Source organism: Cydia strobilella, chromosome 13, assembly GCF_947568885.1.
Source record: "Cydia strobilella chromosome 13, ilCydStro3.1, whole genome shotgun sequence".
NCBI classification, from domain to species: Eukaryota; Metazoa; Arthropoda; class Insecta; order Lepidoptera; family Tortricidae; genus Cydia; species Cydia strobilella.
Genome location: NC_086053.1, coordinates 12,465,027 through 12,484,581, shown reverse-complemented (window position 1 = coordinate 12,484,581; position 19,555 = coordinate 12,465,027). Strand labels below are relative to the sequence as shown.

At 37.5% G+C, this 19,555-nt stretch overlaps 1 protein-coding gene across 6 annotated transcripts in view; it reads right to left on the bottom strand.

Moving 5' to 3' along the window:
* LOC134746777 (kinesin-like protein unc-104) overlaps nt 1-19,555 on the bottom strand; it is a 120,705-nt gene that overhangs the window by 22,271 nt on the left and 78,879 nt on the right. For 4 of the 6 annotated variants that reach the window (XM_063681307.1, XM_063681313.1, XM_063681308.1 and 1 more), the window contains 17 exons: nt 18,531-18,613; nt 15,498-15,576; nt 13,325-13,479; nt 12,482-12,666; nt 11,676-11,787; nt 11,158-11,301; nt 9,788-9,951; nt 9,219-9,358; nt 8,408-8,452; nt 7,073-7,204; nt 6,353-6,553; nt 5,839-5,996; nt 5,300-5,450; nt 4,626-4,789; nt 4,187-4,301; nt 2,851-2,984; nt 1,314-1,525 (listed from right to left, as the gene is read on the bottom strand). In XM_063681307.1, coding sequence (XP_063537377.1) covers nt 1,314-1,525; nt 2,851-2,984; nt 4,187-4,301; nt 4,626-4,789; nt 5,300-5,450; nt 5,839-5,996; nt 6,353-6,553; nt 7,073-7,204; nt 8,408-8,452; nt 9,219-9,358; nt 9,788-9,951; nt 11,158-11,301; nt 11,676-11,787; nt 12,482-12,666; nt 13,325-13,479; nt 15,498-15,576; nt 18,531-18,613 — 2,374 coding nt within the window. The remainder of the gene's footprint in view (nt 1-1,313; nt 1,526-2,850; nt 2,985-4,186; nt 4,302-4,625; nt 4,790-5,299; nt 5,451-5,838; nt 5,997-6,352; nt 6,554-7,072; nt 7,205-8,407; nt 8,453-9,218; nt 9,359-9,787; nt 9,952-11,157; nt 11,302-11,675; nt 11,788-12,481; nt 12,667-13,324; nt 13,480-15,497; nt 15,577-18,530; nt 18,614-19,555) is intronic. The other 2 variants (XM_063681311.1, XM_063681312.1) reach the window with 2 other exon arrangements.

The window sequence follows — 19,555 nt, the reverse complement described above, 5'->3', positions numbered from 1 at the left end:
AGTAGTCGAGTGAAACCGATCGCCACTTGGACTAACCTTCTAGGCTTTATTATTCTGAGTGCGCGACACATCGACGCGTTTTGGACTTTGTGCATTGATACTTAAGGTCGGGTTTTGGGTGCGTCGATATGACGCGGAATGAGGATTGTGTCCTTGAGATTTATATAGAGTTGGTAATGCCGGTAATAAGTTTTTATGTTATATGAATCTCAGTCACTTTGTCGCCTAAATGATGAGAACTAACGCTATTACTATGTTTATTTTCTAATTCTACTAATTATCAAAAAAGATAAAGAAAATCCAAAACCATCTGCCATTTCTATATGGTTATTCATGTCATGTTCTCATAATTTAGCTTCTCTAGAATATAATGAAAATTGTGATAAATAATTAATAGTACGGATAAACGGAAATAGCATTGTAAAATTATAAATTATAATAAAAAAAAGCAGCAACGAAAAAAAGCTCTATAAAAATAATTTCAGTATTTTCTAGACATTCAAAATTTTCATACAGGAGAAAACACACTTACCCTTAATAAAATACATATTTACAACTAACACTACATACAATATCATACTATATTTTAAGTACAACTATCTCAGATCAGATTTAATTCATATTTTCAGATATAATTTCACGGCGCTAGCAAAAATAGGATCGTAAGAGACTTTACGTTCTTTACCAAATAAAAACACTAAAAGAAGAAGAAATAACTAAAATCAAAGGTGGACAACATAATGCAACAGAAAATAAAGTAAATCAATATATGCAATGAACCTGTAATAATTATAAATTAGTCAAAGTATAGAAAATTAGGATATTACATAAACAGAGTCGCATGACAAAATATTGTACGGTCACCCAAAATGGTCTACTTATACATTCTTTTAAAACATCACGATTAAAGTAATAACGTCGGATTAAGTTTAAAACTCTCCCAACATCATCCAACACCACGCATCCAAACACCAATTCATGCTACCAACTTAACCCCTAAACTCTCATAATAATTGTCATTACCGGGAATACCGGGTCTAACGCGATTAAATTTCATTATTTGTGACGTTTTCAATAAAAAGGTACCACATTGTCGCTTAACATACGGACGAAAATAGCTTGTATCTATACGAAAAACCTGTCAGAGCGTCCTTATGGCAAGCGACAAAGCGACGTTTGCTTGAAAACGACCGATAGGTAAAATTTTTACCTTGTTAATCGCGTTAGACCCGGTAATGACATTAATTATGTGTACAAAACGTGAAAGTTTAAACCCTCCCGTTTTGTAAAGTTTAAACTCCCAATTCGCTTACCGCAGTTTCTCGAGCGTCCAATAATGCGTGGCGCCGTTCTTGGTGTCAGTGACCTCGACGGCGACGACGGTGGGCGCGCTGGGGCGGTACTCGTCGTCCGCGTCGTCGCGCGGCGCCAGCTCCGCGGGCAGCGGGGAGTAGGGCGTGTCGGTGAGCAGAGTGAACTGGAACTGGACCTTCTTGCGGAGCTCGACGGAGATCGCGTTGGCTTCCTGTGGGGTAAGTTAGTTTTGGTAAGGTGTTATAATAAAATTAGCTCCATGCATGAATTTAAACAAAAAATTGTATTCATAATTTATATCATTTGAACACCGGAAAAAATAAAAATACTTTTGTAAACCTTCACATTATTTTATTAAAAAATATTTAAAATGTTGAAAAATTTTGAGCGTTTGAAACGCTCATAATATTTGGCGCGAATTCGACAGAGCGTGATGACGTCACACGTTGGACGGTCCAACTGACGTTTGCTACTAATGACACTTATGTGAACTAATCGTCGTAAGATGTCACGTGACGTTTCGGGCGTTTCGCTCACTAGCTTTTCGCGGGCAAATTGTTGTACTTTTTATTTATTATTTTAAGCAATTAAATGATAATCTAATAACAGAAATGCATTTGTAACATGATATAACGGTAACAAACATCCGAATAAAAAATATTTCGTTCAAATATAAACTTCATGCATGAGGCTAATTGGTAAAACGTGGCATTATCTATGATAAGGTACCTATTGTGGATGGCGTTTACGCCCCACTGCGTCGTGCGCCGTTGTAGTTATATCGGAGCATTGCTAATAATGGGGGAAGCGCCATCGACAATAAGATTTTTCATACGACTTTTCATAGCTAACGTCACAAATATGTAGATGACAAATGTATTTAATCGAACAAATATTGCATTTACAAAGTTTGCATGAAATAGTGCAACTCCGGTCTCATTTGAGTTTAACCGTAAAAAGTGAGTTTATGGTCTTGACTGTCTAACTTAGACATCATTTAGTTCAAGAATCATCATCATCATATCAGCCCTTTATCGCCCACTGCTGGGTATAGGCCTCTCTTCCAGAATAAAATAATATGATGAATATGAAAGAATATTATGGTTTTTCTTCAAGAATATGATGAATTATATCTATTAGATAAGAAGATTGACTCTTACTACATATCACACGAAATTTCGCTATAATGGCTTAATACTCCCAATCGGCTTTGTATAATTAATAAATAGAAAGCATTTTCGTTGCTATACTTGTTTACCACAAGCAAAACTCTGTTTGTCACGGCGATTTATTGAATTAGGTGTAAAACTGCAAACTCATTGAAAATGTAGACGCTGCTGTACCTTAATCGCCACAGTGGTGGCGCATCAACCATTTTTGTTTGGCAAGCCTGAGGGCCTACCGCGAACACCGTAGTTCGCAAATTACGGGTATCTTTCTCTGTCACTCTAATCACGCCTTAATTGGAGTAAAAGAGAAAGAAGCCGCAACTTCGGTGTTCACGATAAGCTCCCTGAGCTAGTTTAGTATGCTTACCTTCAGGAATATAGCGTTTCCCCAGAGGTCGTCCCGGAGCGAGGTGAACTGGTGGTACTTCCACTTGCGGAACGCCCACGCGGCCAGCCCCACCTCGCGCGCCGACCAACACTCTGTCTCAAACAGGGGATTCACTAAAGGAACGGAAATAATGTCAGTCTATCTGAGAAACAAACTTAAATCGGCTATTAACTATAACATGGAGACATGAGATGCGTAAAGCTTTAAATTTTAATTGACTTATGCTTAGGAAGTTATTCGGTTTGATTGGCGCTTTCTTATTTGCTTTTGAAACGATACTATATTCTCACTACGTTTATGTTAACTCTTAAGAGGGAAGTATACCTCGTACTCGTCCATGCAAAAAGAGAAAACGTTTTTTCCACTTCTAAGCATTTTCGATTCTCCATGATTTTTTAGTGTTATTGACACAATGAAAAACTAAGTTTATAGGTTTTCCTTTTTTCAAAATTTGCAATACAAAAAAAAAATAAGGCGAAACCTATAAACCTAGAATATATTATGCTGGAGCGAACGACATCAAAATCAAAGTGATTTGTTAAAATTTAGTGGAAAACGTTTTCCCCCGAAATGGAAATTGTATGAAAAAAAGTGCCTAGTCACTAGCTATACTTCCCTCTTTTAACGTACGTGTCGTACGTGCAAAATACTGGCCATAAGGAACCTTTGACCCTCTATTAGCATTTTAATACCTTTTTTTGTAACGAATAAAGGGTTAAAAATAAGTGTGTAGGTATCTTATATAAAATACGAATTACGCATCTCATGTACGAGGGTGTGGAATAAACAATAAAAATCTACTCCTATTCTAGGTTTAATTTCTGTAATGGGTAGAAAATATTTGAAAAAATAACTTGACCAAATCAAATATCAAACGATTTACTTTAAATTAATTAAATTAAAATTCCAAAACAAACCCTACAAATTTTCACAAAATCTTAATAAGAGTGCTTGTGTGCTTTGGTAATTTTGACACAGAAACCACAAAAATGTAACACCTATTTTTGGCCTTATCTGAACTTGTTGAAATCCTTTTCACATTGAATAGAATAGAATAGAATAAGATTTTATTCGTAAGCACAAACAAACAAGACATTACATAATATATAAAAGAAAACATAAAATAAGATTAAAGTGCCACGAAATGGCCTCATCTCAGCATGTTGCTGGTGGCTTCCAGCGCTGATCTTCCGATGAGACCATCAGGTGAGGTGCTATCATCAACACAATAAAGGTACGTGTTTCAATACAATTCAATTATTTATAAACTTTTAAAATAACAGTGATCTGATTTTAGCAGTTTCCGAATGCTCACCAAAGATATCCTCGTCGTTGTGGAAGTCCTCGGGGGTGTACGAGCTGTACATGGACATGGTCACGCTCTGCTCCTCCACTTGGCGTTGCAACGCGTCTATGCGGGCTTCGTAGTTCTGGAACAAATGTATACCTTAGCATTGTGAGTTTAGAGTTCTTTCTTGCATGAAGACTTCAACTGTCGGAAGTCTAACCTCCTAGGTATCGGAAGCCTTTGACGATTTTGTACATATATGGCAAATACACTTAAAACATTTTATTTATTTAAGTAATTAAAAAAGACAAGGTTTCAAATACAAAAACATAACAAAAGTCTCTTGTATCCCATGAGGCTAAACTAGGAAGCCAAAATACGACCTTAAAGCTTTAAATTTAGAGTTAAAGTTTGATTCTCTTTGCTGACTAAAGTGAAAGAATATTTATTTGAATTTACAGTATACCTTTCTCTGTTCCTCAAACTGCTGGTCAGCATGCTCTTTCTCCCTCCGGAACTGCTCCTCCAAGGCCACGAGCCGCTTCTGCATCTCGGCCTTCAGGTCAATGCCTTGTTTCTCAAGCAGCTCGCATTGCGCGAAGTCCCAGTCTACGTTTTCGGCGTCATTGCCTGAGAAGCAAAAGTAAAATTTTAATAGAAATTTGTTTGAGAATAAAGCGAGAAATTCGCTTACCGTAAAATATTTATTTTCCGGTGTCTGACAGTTTGCCAGTCGAGTATAAATCAATACTTTCTGTAGGTACTTACCCATGATGACAGTAAACCTCATTTTCAGAATTACCATCAGCTCCAACCTTAGGATAAGGTTGCTTTTTGAGTGAACTCTGACCCAGCACATTCAGAAATAATCTCCATATGAGCCGATTTCAAGTTTCTCGCATAAAGTTGTCAGAACTCGGATCACATCTGTATCAGAGTGGGATCTTACCAGCAGGGTCGGCGGCGGTCATCTCTTTGTCCTTGATAACGGCCTCTTTGTCCTCAACTCCTCATGCGGCTGGCTGGGGTGAAGGGAACACGTGGCTCTTGCCCAGGATCACGAGGAATCCTTCAGGGTGACATCAGAGTGGGATCTTGTGACTGTTTGTGTTCTAAGTAAATAAAAATAAAAAATCTTACCAGCAGGGTCGGAGGTGGTCATCTCCTTGTTGATGACGGCCTCCTTGTCTTCGAGCGGCTGACCTGGGTGTGATGGAGCGCTGAAGCGGAAAACGTGGTTCTTGCCCAGGATTACGCGGGAGCCGGTCTTCAGGATTATCGGTTCTGTGACCTGGGGAATAAGAACACTATTTAGTAAAACTCAAGCTAGATTCTTTAAACAGCTCTAAAACACTCACGAAGACACAATATTTATCGACATTAAATCGCACGAAATCCAGATCTCATTAGGTAGCCGATAACTGAAGGCCTACCGCGAAAACCGAAATTCGCAAATTGCGGGGATCTTTCTCTTTTACTCCAATGAAGGCGTAATTAAAGTGACAGAGAATGATGCCCGCAATTAGCGAACTTCGATTTTCGCGGTTATAGCCCTGACCTCACGCCCATTGATATATGAGGCAGATCATACAGTTAGTGTTCTCGAAGATGCAGTGCTCACTGAGGATATGAGAGCCGCATGTCTTGTGGAACGTTGGCCTCTGCAGTTCCGAACTAACCTCACGCCCGTTGACGTAGATGAGGGCCTCTCGATGAGGTATGAGGCAGATGACGCCGTCAGTGTTCTCGAAGATGCAGTGCTCACTGAGGATATGAGAGCCGCACAATTGGATGTCTTGAGGAACGTTGGCCTCTGCAGTTCCGAGCCTGGTCACACCTGCAAAATGATACAATGTTACATACTAGCTTCTTAAAATACATAATTATATGAACAAGCAAGGGTGCCAACGAATGATCGATGAAGATCCTCCTCGATATCGTCACCATAAGAACATCAGAATCTTCCTGATATAACTAAGTGTATCAAGTTTAAGCTTTAATGTGTGGTCCAAAATCGTGGGTTGTGCTGTATAGAGCCGAAAAACTCGGTCTCCAAAAAATTCCATCCTCGATGTAATAGAGGAGGCACTCCGACAATTCGGGTCCTCATTCAGATTGACCAGATGAGGAGTCTTCTTGGGCGAGTAAACTCTGACAATGATGTCTTCCTTTCTTTCATCGGCTGAAACTCACCATCCTTGATGTAATAGATGAGGCACTCCGACAGATTCGGATCCTCATTCAGGTTCACCAGATGAGGGGTCTTCTTGGGCGAATAAACTCCGACAGTGATGCCCTCCTTCACCGCGACGCCCATCTCGGCGAATACGGCTTCGCGTTGTACGCGGATCTGCTCGGTGCGCTTGAGTTTCTCTTCCCAAGTTTCGTTCAGTTCTGGATATACAAACAAGTATAATTGGATTTTAAAGGGGTCAACTTATTGTTTAAACGAAGCCTATAAGATTTCAATAAGGAAAAAATGTCATGGCACTGCAATCAGGATGACATGACGATGATACGAGCAGATTAGGTAATCATATATAGAGACTAGTTTTACTTAACCCCGTAACGCAGTCTCACGCTACAAATATATTATATTATTGAAATTAATTACCACTTTCGCACTGAATAGAATACAAAAAGGCAATTCAAATACTTAACTACCGTTTTTGGAGCATTCCACGAAATTGTCTACTAAAATACGAACGCGAATTTTCTCAGGATTTGCAGGTATAAGAGTTTCCTTTTCTGTGACAAATGGTCAAAAATATGCACAGAAAAATAATCATCTACTTTAAACGTCGAAAAAAAAGTCGCAACACAGGAAATAAAATGCGTTTGTACAGGACAGCCCGTGGAATACTCCTTTAATTACATTTTCATCCCTAATGACCTGAAATAAGGTCCTCTCACCGGCAATAAGTTTCTCGGAGGCCTGCAACTGGTCCACAGCTTCCTCGGCAATGGTCGTAGCCGCTCGGGAAAGCTTCGGAGACAGCACTTCGGCCTCGCTCTTCTTGCGTTGCGGAGACGCGTTCTCTTCGGCTGTTTTGTCATATGGATTCATGTTAATGTTGGATAGAGATAGGGATATTTTGCGTTGTGCGCCTTTAAATTGTATTAGTGATTGAGTTAGAATTTTGAATATCCCCTTTATTGTTAATGCCGTTACCCATTTGAAGTCAGTGATAACCGGCATGGCGTGCTGATGAGTACAAATACTAAGTTAATGTGTTATTTTTTCTTAAAACCGTTGCACGCAGAATGTTTCAATATATTCCCAGAAACGATAAGATTGTTTGCAACAGTTTTCTGAACATAATTAAATTATTTGTAATCAAACAACCAACCAATTACATTTAATTCAGGTTCTAAATTAAGCCTTCCAATATTTTTAGGCAAGTTTTTTTCTTTTCATATAATATATATATTATGGCTAATATAAAATACTAAATTACAAAGGATGTATAAGAGATAAATATGGCAACATCGAGATCTAAAACGTAGACAAGATATGGAGCATGCAGTTTAGGCTATGAAGCTTTTCTGCAGCAACATTCGCAACATATTATAATTGTTGACTCCCGTTCGCGACAGATTTTTTAACCGACTTCCAAAAAAGTTCTCAAGTCAATGAGTGTTTTTTATTGTTACCAAAGAACTCCGTAATTTATTACCTGATTTGTAATTTATTATCTTAGCTGGGAGTCGGTTATTTTGTTTAATTTAGTGGATTTTATTTAAAAAAAATGCCGAGTCTAAGGTAGAAAACGTTCAAAAATGCCAATTTTGCCAGTGTCAGGCCGCGAACGGTACAATAACCTAAACATTTCAACAAAAATTACAACAGAAATAAGTTAAGTGGTATGTTTTTTGTTTGTTGAAATATTCAGTTGTACATACAGGACACATAATAAATATGAATATCAAAATATAAACTATCCCAACCATTCCCACTAAATATGCATAAATAGACCATAACCAACACCAATAACAAAAGCGCAGATATAATCATATAACTGACTTGAATATCAATAATATACCGGGTACAATGGGTACTCGTGAAGTGAACACGGTTGCCTACGAACGCCACAAGCTTAGACAAGGGTGCATTATGTCGATTGCATATAATATGCTACGTTGCCAGCTCGATATATAAATATATTTGTTTTTAAGCATGGCAACTATTCAGGAGGCCAAGCGTACAGGTGGGGTGTACAATGCAGAAGCCTCGTTCAAATTACTTACTGGCAGGCGGATCTTTCTTTTCATAAACGACTCTACCATCTGGTCCTAGTTCGTGGGACATTTGGAAAACAAAACGTACGTTTTAGTATAAGGAATACAAGTTCGTTGTGGCGTTTCTGTAGCATGGTTATTTACACATTACGCAACTCACACAGAACGAGCTATCCGGTCACATGACGGCTAAACAATCTAACTGGGTAACGACAAGGGAGTCGCAAGACTTATCGAAGTGGAATCGGCTTGAGCCGATCAGATTACCATCGCTTTCCGTTTTACGCTTTTCGGGTATTACTGCGGACACATTGGGACACAGCCGAAAACATTTGGAAATCATCGAGCTCTCTTTCATTATTGTCTGAAGCGTAAAGATACAAAGAAATGAATAATTACGGTAGCTATGTAAAGCGTTATCCGTTTCAGAAGCACTTTAGCTAAAATAATCTAACTCATAAAAATACGTAGTTGCAATTCAAACTTTAGTATTAAAACACAGACAAAAGCCTCAAACCAACGATATCCAAATTTCCACGAAAAATTCTTTTATGTATTTTGAATTTTCCTGAATGTGAACTTATTAATTTAATAATTGCATTATAATTTAGTTGACAATGACCTGCGATGAATAAATCAGTGTGAATATACGAGTCTAAGCTAACCTACGCCCAATTACTTAATTTCGTTCACATTACGTTGTTTCACGATGTTTGAGCATAAACGAAACGACTTCTTTTGAACTGGCATAAAAGCTCGGCTTCGCCTGATTCCACGTCGATAAGTGAAGTGACTCCCTCCTCACGCCACTAGCACTCACCTTCCTCGACCTCGATGCCCTCCGCCTTGAGGAGTTCGCGCAGTTTGAGGATCTCCTCTTTGAGCTCGCGGATGAGCTTGGCGTTGGCGTCCTCGTTGACGACCGCCTTGCAAACGATCTGCTTGGCGCGGTCGGCGTATCTAGAAATTAACAATTTTGAACTCTATTTATATTCAAATGAGGTAAAATATTTCTTGGCCACATTCTTATAAGACATTAAATAAGTAATAAGATTTTCGAAAACCTGATTAACGAGACAAACTTTACAAGCGTATATTCGAATTTATTATTGCTTTTACTTTGAAATTTTGTAAAAAAAAAAACATTTAAAACGGGATATCCGACGTCGAGTTGTGACGTCATAGCGTACACATATTAACGTCATAACCTCTAACCGCCCAGAGGCCTATAAAAAGGTCTACCTACCATTCCATTCCATTTTGAATCTTTATTTTGTATTGGCAAGTTTTTTGTGCCTGGGCGGCTATAATATAGAGTCAATTTAACTCGTTTACGACATTCAATATTGATATGTGTATATAATGAAAATAAGGTCCATATTTGCATACCTCAGTGTGCTAAGTGTCTCGTCGTAATTAATATCGGCCGGCGATATAGCAGCTATCATGGCGGTCTTGGAGTTCCCTCCCAGGTTCTCTCGGAGAAGCCAGGTGAGCACAGAGTCACGGTATGGTATGAAGTCTGCCTTCTTTGATTTCTTGCTTTTTGATGCCTGAAAAATGATCGCCATGTAAGAAACGAAAACAGAGAATACAGGAAACTAAAATAAATTTAATGCTTTGTGCTCAATAGCTAGTCTATGCCGCTAAAATTGTGGTAAACTATTTATTTAATTGTAATTTTCTTCTCAATGAATAGCTGTTAAGCGAAGTACAATGAATATATTAATAACGGGTCACTCACGTATTTTAAGTAGAAAACGCAAGCTCCTGATGATACTCCTCGGTACGGAGTGAAACATGTCGAGCGTTTTTCGACTTAAAGTACGTGAGTGACCCGTTATTTAATATGTCTGTGTCTCACGGAAGTTTTGTTATTAAAAGTACAATGAAGCTTGTTTACAAAGAACAATTTACATTTTTTATAGGTTTATAACAAAGTTTATAATCAACTATGCCAAGGCCTGTAGTAACAAGGCTGTTTTATTACAAGACTTTTCCCAGTGGAAATCATCATTATTAAATAGGGTTGGTAATAAAATCGGCGAGTAAAAGCGTAAATGTTTTAAAGAAAGGACGCTTACCACGAGGAATTTTTGACCGTCGGCATGACAGCGGGACAGGAATATAATTACTCGCGTGCGATAGAGATAGGAACGGGCGGGTCGATGTACGAAATTCATCGTGTCAAGCGTCCTCTTCGTAAGCGTCTCTTCTTTACTCTAACTTGGAAGTGTGGGTCACGATTATACTATACATACAATCTATTAAAAACATTACGCTGTTGTACGTAAAATAATGTAATATAAAGGTAAACATATATAAACTCTTTAGTATTTGCTATGGACCAAGCATTTTAAAGATATGAACACGCATTAAGGAAAACCTGGCGACTTACCGACTATAGTTATCCAAATGAGAAGGACGCAGTAAAGTAAAATATATTTGTAAATAAATGTTTTGAAAATAATGAAATCTAGCGAAATTTACGGTACCTAGTAAAAAAAAATACATGAACAATATTGGGTTGCGCATATATTACAACTTTTGGGCTTTCAAATATTGAATTTATTTAATTCATAGAAAACCCTATGCAGCGGCTTAAAAATTTTACGTTTTACATAGTCGCAAACCTGAATACATAATCTCTAACATACAATTACACAATAGTTTTACCGATAACACAATAACAAACACAAACAATAATTATTGATGATATTCTTATTCTTATTCTCTTATTCTTAAACAAATGTGCTTACGATTTCAGCGAGTGCAGAGATGACTTTCCCTAAAGTGGTGAGTGATTTGTTGATGTTCGCGCCTTCCTTGAGCCTGGTGCCCTTGGCGCCTGTCGAGTCGGCTCGCTCGGAGCCCGCCAAGTCCACTAGAGATATTTTCGACACCTAGGAAAAAACGTAACACAACATTAAAGGTCTGTGCACACCGTATATATACTGCAACGCTCACGTGTGCTTGTAATATACAGATCCCTATGAGAGACGGCACACCGCTTGCGTGACGTGTGCGTGCACAGCTCCAACATTTAAGCACACGCGCATTTGAGTCTCTACGCACACGCAGCCGGTGTCCTCTGGCTATATTCTTTCCATCTCACTTGTTCATAAAGTAATTGAATATAATAAATATATTAAACCGGGTGACTCACGTTTATAAAGTCGATGATCCTTCCGGTTTAATTTATTTAATATGTCAGTGTCTCACGGAAGTTTTGTTATTATTAATTTGAATATTTATTTGAAATCATATAGATACGTACCTTCTCAGACATAAGATCCGTGGTCTGGTCGTGCCTCTGTTGCGTGAAAAAGATAGTGAATACGGCATGCGAGCGAGATGACGTCTCGTTCATGTTCGTTGCAGCCACCGTCCTGCAATATTAGCCAATTTAATAACGAATTACTTAGGTACAAATCGTCAGGTGACAAAAGACACTCACTAATAATAAAAGAATCAACCTTGTTTTGATATTAGTGCGGTTTGTGATGGCTCCGACCTTGTGATAGTAATTAGTGAATTTTGGTTGTCATCTGACGAAATCTTACAATACAAACCTACTGAAACTATCAGATAGGTGGATTCAGAATGATGTTTTGTAGTTTAAATACAAGTTTTAGCCCAATAGCACTGGCTCGAGCAAATCGGGCTGCTTGGAGGAGTTTTGGAGAGGCGTATGCCCAACAGTGGGCGCATACTCGCTGAGGAAGAAGAGAAGAAGAGCGCTGGCTCTAGTATTTATAAAAAGCTGAAAGCGAAGTGAGCTGAAACTACCACTTATTGGAGAAATTTATTAATATTAAGTTATACCAATATCAAGTGTTTGGGTAGTCCCCAACCCGCATTGGGTCAGCGTGGGACTATATATAGTCCAAGCCCTCTCGCGCATGAGAGGAGGCCAGTGCCCAGCAGTGGGACGTAAGTATATAGGCTGGATTATTATTATTATTACATCTCAGTGTGACCGAAGCGCCAAGAAACTCATAGAGCATTTTTTGGGCATAGTTTTGACCTTTTGCCACAGAAAAAGAAACATAAAATACAATACAATGTGCAAGATGAACTTACCTGGCCTTATTGCCCTCGTCGATAAGGTCATAAATGTCCTGGTAAGATGTAACGGCCAGTTTGCTAAGGTCCTCGACATAGGGTCCAAGAGCTGGGTGCTCGCGGACGCGAAGGTTGCCCTTGTTCTTAGGGTTCAGCAGGTCTCGGACGCGCTCACAGTATATCTCCATGTAGGAGACTTCCACCTGGACAATAAATTGGTATATTTGATTAAACTAGGTTTTAAGCCATTTTTTTACACTTTTATGTCTATTTAATAAAAAGCGCTCGACTAGTCTAGTACCGTCTATCAGGTAAAACCGTCTACAAGATCTTCTAACACTTACGTTTATACATATGTATACTATCCACTTATATACGGTCGGTAGATTAGAAGGAGCATAGCTCTTCCTTTCTGACTGTGCCTAGCAAAGTTCGTATTCAAATACGAGAGTTATTGCTCTATTTTGACGGTTTTACCAACCAAAAATGTTATATGCCGGTCTTCTCCACATTGACATTTACATTGATCTGGAATTCCAGAGGCGTCATACGGCGGCCGCATTACTCGAAAACAGACGATCTATGTGTAAACTTAAAATCTAAAAAACAAATGTTCCTTCGTGCATTATGCGGTGACTCTTGTTGTCAAAGTTTACGTTTCATTCAGTCACCACAAAACATATGGCGCCGTACAATTAGCTCTCAAATTCGAAACTTATCTTAAATTTGACAAATCTAGTACTATTAATTATGTTTGTGCCAAACTTATTGTGCTCACTATTATCTTACAAACATAAACATATGAAACCTATTGCTTTCCAAATTTTAGGTCAGTGATAAAGTTTTTGTGAAGGTACATACCGAGTACTTGAGGTCATCAGAAGTGGTCTGCCTGATGCGACGGAACAGGTCCTTGCAGATGTTCGGGATGATGCCCTGATCTTCGTCACGGCCCATCATCGTATATGATTTGCCCGCTCCCGTCTGACCGTAGGCGAATATGCATATGTTGTAGCCTGAAAAAAGTTACAAATTTACATAGGTGATAATGGTAAGGAGGTGACGTCATGGAAGGGACCTCTAGGAAAAAGAGGGAAAGGAAGACCCACTATGAGACGGCAAGATGATATGACCAAAATTGCCGGGCCAAATTGGATACAAGTAGCCAAGAATGGAGATACATGGAGGGCTTTGGAGGCCTTCACACACACCCACGGGGTTCTTAACCAAATATGAAAAAATATAAAGGTTCGAGAAATAAAAGGCTTTTTTTTTTTAATGGTAATATGATGGGTGACAGGGCGAAATAGTTGGTAACTTGTTTCTACGAGCTTGTTGTGCTTGTAGATGTTCAAGTTGCGGAGTTTCCTAAAACTTGGAAAAGTTCTCGGAAATTTCATGAAAATAGGAACCAAAGGAAACGTTCATTTTGGAAATGGAAAATTTCGATTCCCATAAAAAATATAAGCAGTTTCCGATTTTTTTCCATGTTGAATATTTCGCAATTTTGGAAACGTTTCGACGGCACATCAGTAGTTAAGATAGCGCTACCTCCAAAGTAATGGAACCCGGAAAATAGATACTGCTACAACTTTCTTGTATGTATTTTACTTGCAACTGAAAACCTTGAATAGGTAGATATTTACTAATTTTAGAAACTACCTAAGAACGACTTAACTGAGCTTATGCATATTATTTATCCTACTAGTTAAAAAGATGGCTATCTTGATTTATGCTCAATTGTTCATTCATTTATGCAGCATTAATCGCAATAGCATCTTCTAGCAACTTTCATAAAAAATAAATCGTGTTTGTTTAAATCTGCTGCTGCTGCTCTTTATGTATCTGAGTCTTAGTATAAAGTTTAAGACTGGGTCCAGTCCAGTCCATGTATAAATCAGTATATTGATACTCCTACTGATTATTTCCTCAACTTTTGGTCTTTGTCAGTTAGTTTTATTTTACTTTATCAACTAAACGACAAATGGTGGTCACATTTTTCCGTTTAGGTGATAAAGTCAAAAGTATAACTATATATCACATAGATCAAAAGTTGGGGAATAAGTAGGACAACAATATTAATATACTGATTGATACAGAAATTAATTGGTTTATTAGAAAACACAATTCCCTTAATGAGGGCGCCACTTGACGGTCGACCTAGTCATTGGGGGAAACACGGTATATCCCATATATCTTAGCACACTTACTCGTACTTTCGTGCCGGGTTTTTCCCGGACGCTTTACAAAACCCGGCGGTACAGGGTTTGGACAGAGCTTTATCCAAACTCAGCAAATCCAGGGGAATCTTATTTGCAAATATAAATTTTCGTCTGGAACATACCTGCACAAGCCATTTCTGAACGAAATGGCGGTTGATGTATGTAAGATTGTTCTATATGCCATATGCAAAATGAAGGTATTTTATTTTGATATTTGATATAATATTTATTTATTAAGTAAAAATGAGCCCTAAGACGCCATCATAACCAAAGTTGCGTCACGTGTAAAATATAATAAGGAAGGAAGGTTGCGCAACTATATCATAACGCAGTCGGACCGAAATCACTAATGCTATCTTTGCGGATGCGAGAGAAAGCGGATGCCGTTACGAAGGTACAGTTTCCTCGATTTAAATGTAACTAACTTTATAGTAAAATGGCATTCATTTTGCTGCAGCCTATATAGTGAAATGGGAACGTTTATACATTACAACCTATCCGTGACAGCAACTTTCTGATGTGTCTTTTCTGACCTTAAAATAAATACCTTTAGTAGAAATAAGCATGAATTCTCTACAATTATTGTATTGCGGCCCCAAATAAAGAACTTTGCAAATATGTATACTTCACAATTAATGCCAAAATTATTGTTCAAGCAATCAATAATCTCAATGTTGCCAGTTTACAGTTGTAAAATTGTAACTTGTACTTTATAAAATGGCGTTATGGGTTTGTATTATTATTTCAGCGCCAGTGAGCATCTCTGACATCATGACATGTTATCAAAAGACAGGACTAAAATACAATCTTACCGTCAAAAGCATGTTGAAGCATCTCTTCCCCGATGTCTTTATACACCATGACTTGAGACGAAAATTCCGGATCGCTGGGCTGTAACGATAATGGAGTCTTAGAAAACATATCCAAATATTATACGTAAAATCCTTCATAATAACCAAAATACATGCAAAACTTCTCGCCATTAATCAATCGCATCGCCTAAGAGCCGTTTCATACCTAAGTACTTAAATTGTAACGTGTAGGTAGATTTATAAAACGAAGCGAAGTAAAATCACGCCTTAAAAAATTACTACTCGAATGAAAAGGTTCACGAAACATTTCTCATAAAAATAAGTAATATTAATGCAAATCTGAGGACGGGACGCTGACTGGCGAATAAATTTAAATAATTGGAATTTGCAAGTCTCATTTTAATTACTAATTAAACCAAGCTCTTTGCTCTTACAATTAATTGTAACAAGCAGTTGTGGTTTTTAAATGAATTAATTTATGCACTGAATTTTACTTAGGCCAGGATTACACTTGCAAGTTTTACTTACGTAAGTAGGGACACAGCTATACTACAGAATGAGATATGAATATCGTTATCTCATTCTAGCAAATAGCTTTGTCCCTACTTACGTAAGTAAAACTTACAAGTGTAATCCTGGCCTTAAGTAGAGTTTTGCAACATAATTCAGATACTTTTATTCAGCATGTAAGTACCCAAAAATATCTAACCGAAATGTGTTTGTTTTGTCGTTTTTATACAATAACGGAAATTACCGAACTAAGCTAAGCTCGAGCTGAAACCATAGACAAATAATCTGATAATGGCGTTGGCGTTGCGGTTAAATCCAATCCAATATGGCGGCCGCCCAAAATGAGCAAAATGGCCGGACATCACATCGGTCAAGCCATGGAGACTATACAAAGGAGCCAAATCTCTATGTATGAAAAGTGTCCATCAAAAAACAGTAATTAGGCGGCGCCACCATACACCGAAATACTACCAAAAAACAACCTACGTAATTTGGTCGGGTTATTTGTTGCCTTATATGGTTCATGTTATACTCATGTCCCAGAGCCTAACTAGCGCCACCGGAGAGATGTAAATAAATTAAAAAACATGCTAGTGAACAAAGTGTATTACGATATAACAGAGTTCTTGAATGATAAGTGGCCCTAGTAATACAAAGCATATACCTATAATATACATATAAATAGTAATGTTAAAACAATTAATTTCATTGTAAGTTAATTATTTTAGTTTTAAGTTTTTAGTATTAAGTACTTATGTTGCTACACCCTTCCAGGGTACATGTTCACAAAAATTTGTGTAAATACTTAATATGTTGTCCATGTGTGCAAATAAATGAAATGAAATGAAATGAGATTAGGAACTATTATTTAAAGCTGAAAGCGGTCACTTTTGCAACAGTTCTACTATAAGAGATTGGCATCCTTTCTTTACCATCCATAGGTCAAGCACTAACGAGCAGATCGATGGAGATGAAAATGGCCAACATGGCCATTAAAACTTTGACGTCAGCAAGTGGAAATTATGTAGCTATACTAGTCCTTATAACGTAACATAATAACGTCTGCCTCGCCTACTGTGAGAGTGAAGTAAATGATCGTACGACAGTGTATATGACTGGGTCACCGATAATGTATTAACAAAATGTGATATAAATATCTAGACATACTTAATTACATTTTGCTAATGTAGCAATTAATTAGCATAGTACTTAGCAAAGTAATTAGTATAGTAGCAAGTGTAATTGGTGTAAACCGTTCTTGTGAATATAAATATAAATAAATAAATAGGTTGTTCTTGATAAGTATAATTAGCTAGCGACCCGTCCCGTCTTCGCACGGGTGCAATGCTAATGTATTATACATATAAACCTTCCTCTTGAATCACTCTATCTATTAAAAATAACCGCATCAAAATCCGTTGCGTAGTTTTAAAGATCTAAGTATACATAGGGACAGACAGACAGCAGGAAGTGACTTTGTTTTATACTATGTAGTTAATGTAGTGATAACGATTATCCCATATAGTGCATTTAACCCGGTTGACCTTTGTACAAATGCGGCACAATTTCTAAACTCATTCTAACTTTAAAGATTTACAGCTTAAGTAAGTGATTCGTGATGGAGATGGAGATAAAATATCTGTGTCTCACGGAAGTTTTGTTATTAAAATTGATAAAACATATTTCGTAAACATGATTAGGTACGCTATTATTTTAAGTAATAGGTATAGGTAGGTAATTTTCTGAAATAGTCTTGTTTTCTTTTCAACACGGAAACATTTGCACGGCAAGGTGAACAGGATGGTGTTTTCCATTAAATTTTCCGTCTATTGATAGAAACCCGAGCTGGGGCGAGGCAATCTCCCTGTTTGCCAGTGAATTACTGCCAGAGATAGAGTTTCACCTTTACGCAAACTTTGCAAGTGTATCTAAATATATTTGTGTTTACTAAGTCAGTGTCTATGTTAAGAAGCATCCTTTGTGATACGAGGGCGGGTTGATAAGTTTTCGAAATGAAGGCGAAAAAACAAAGATATTTGAATCTGCATGACTAATTTAGTTCTCTACATATGCTCCTTCTAGCTCGATATAAGTAAACCGAGGCTTTTCATTATTCCGTTTTCATATAATTTTCTGTAAAGCCCTCAAAGTAGTTTTGGTGTTGGTGGATTTTTTTGTCGTATTAGCCATTAATGAAATTTGGACACATACGTAAGTCGCGGGGGTACGAATCCTGCGAATGTGGCAAATGGAGCATTAATTCGAAGCAAAATTTGTATTTTTGCCGTCGCAACGGTAGCCGTGTGAATCGGCGAGTCATCGTCGTTAAGGGCTGCAGCGGCAGCCAACATGCACAAAGCTTCTTCTTGACAAATAGGTACTCTAGTATTATATATTGAAAACTTATTCCGTCTCATATAAAGCTCGATTTCTACTGACGTAAGTTAAAAACATCAGTAAATGTATAAAAGTTTGATAGCATTGTGTGAAAGTTAGATTGAGAAAAAATATGTAGTTACTTACATTGTGAGACCAGTATGAGAAATCGAAGTTGAAGCTTTTGGCAGCATCTTTGTTCCCAGGGGGTGCTTTCGGATTCACTATTACTGTAACAAAAGAATTGGATTGAGTTTATACGTACATAATGTTTGTTGTTCAACCCAAGCACACATATTAAATGATATACATATGCTTTGATGTATATAGACCACATATGTGACCACACATATGGACCATGTAAGGATTCATTGGCCCGTAAGGAAGGTAAAGGTAAAGGTTATCTAGTAAGTAATTAATATGTAGGGTACGCTTGTACATGTAGTCATTGAAACCCGTTACACAATAGTATTTTATACAATCGTGATATAATGAGAGCTTTACAGACGAGTACCGTGTTTAGGCCACTCAGCCAACTTCATGGCCTAAACACGGTACGAGATTGAAAAGCTTGATGATATCACTATTGTATACAATATTTTTTCTGTGAGTCAACTAAAATATTACTTTTTCTACTATAAAACCTAAATCAATAAACAAAATTAGTGTTTTAATAGATAAGAAGATAGTACAAAAGACATTCTTATTCATTAAATAGTAGCGCGTTCATGTCTTTTGTTCCATCCTTTGATTTATTCCTCTAGCCCGCGGCGACACGTGATTGGTCGAATTTATTACTGTTGACTAAAGCGTTTCCTAAAAAGTCATTATAGTTGAGTCGGGAGTCCATAGTAAAAAGTATGCGATTACAATATAACATTTAAAACTTTCGCGGTTTAAACACATATTAAATCACATTTAACCACCACCACCACCACCAGTGAAACCTGTGTCGAAACGTTGGTAAATAAAGGTAACAAAATAAATTCGCGATAGACCCGTTTCTAAATGTGATTTAATATATGCGATTACAGTTTGGTATAGGTACGAAGTTTCAACCATTTAAGTCGACGAGTAGAAAATGGATAGAGTTTTACATTAAATCTCGAACTTACATGTAAATTTTCGTAGTTTTTATGAATGTTAAAAATCGCAATAACTAGGTATAAGAA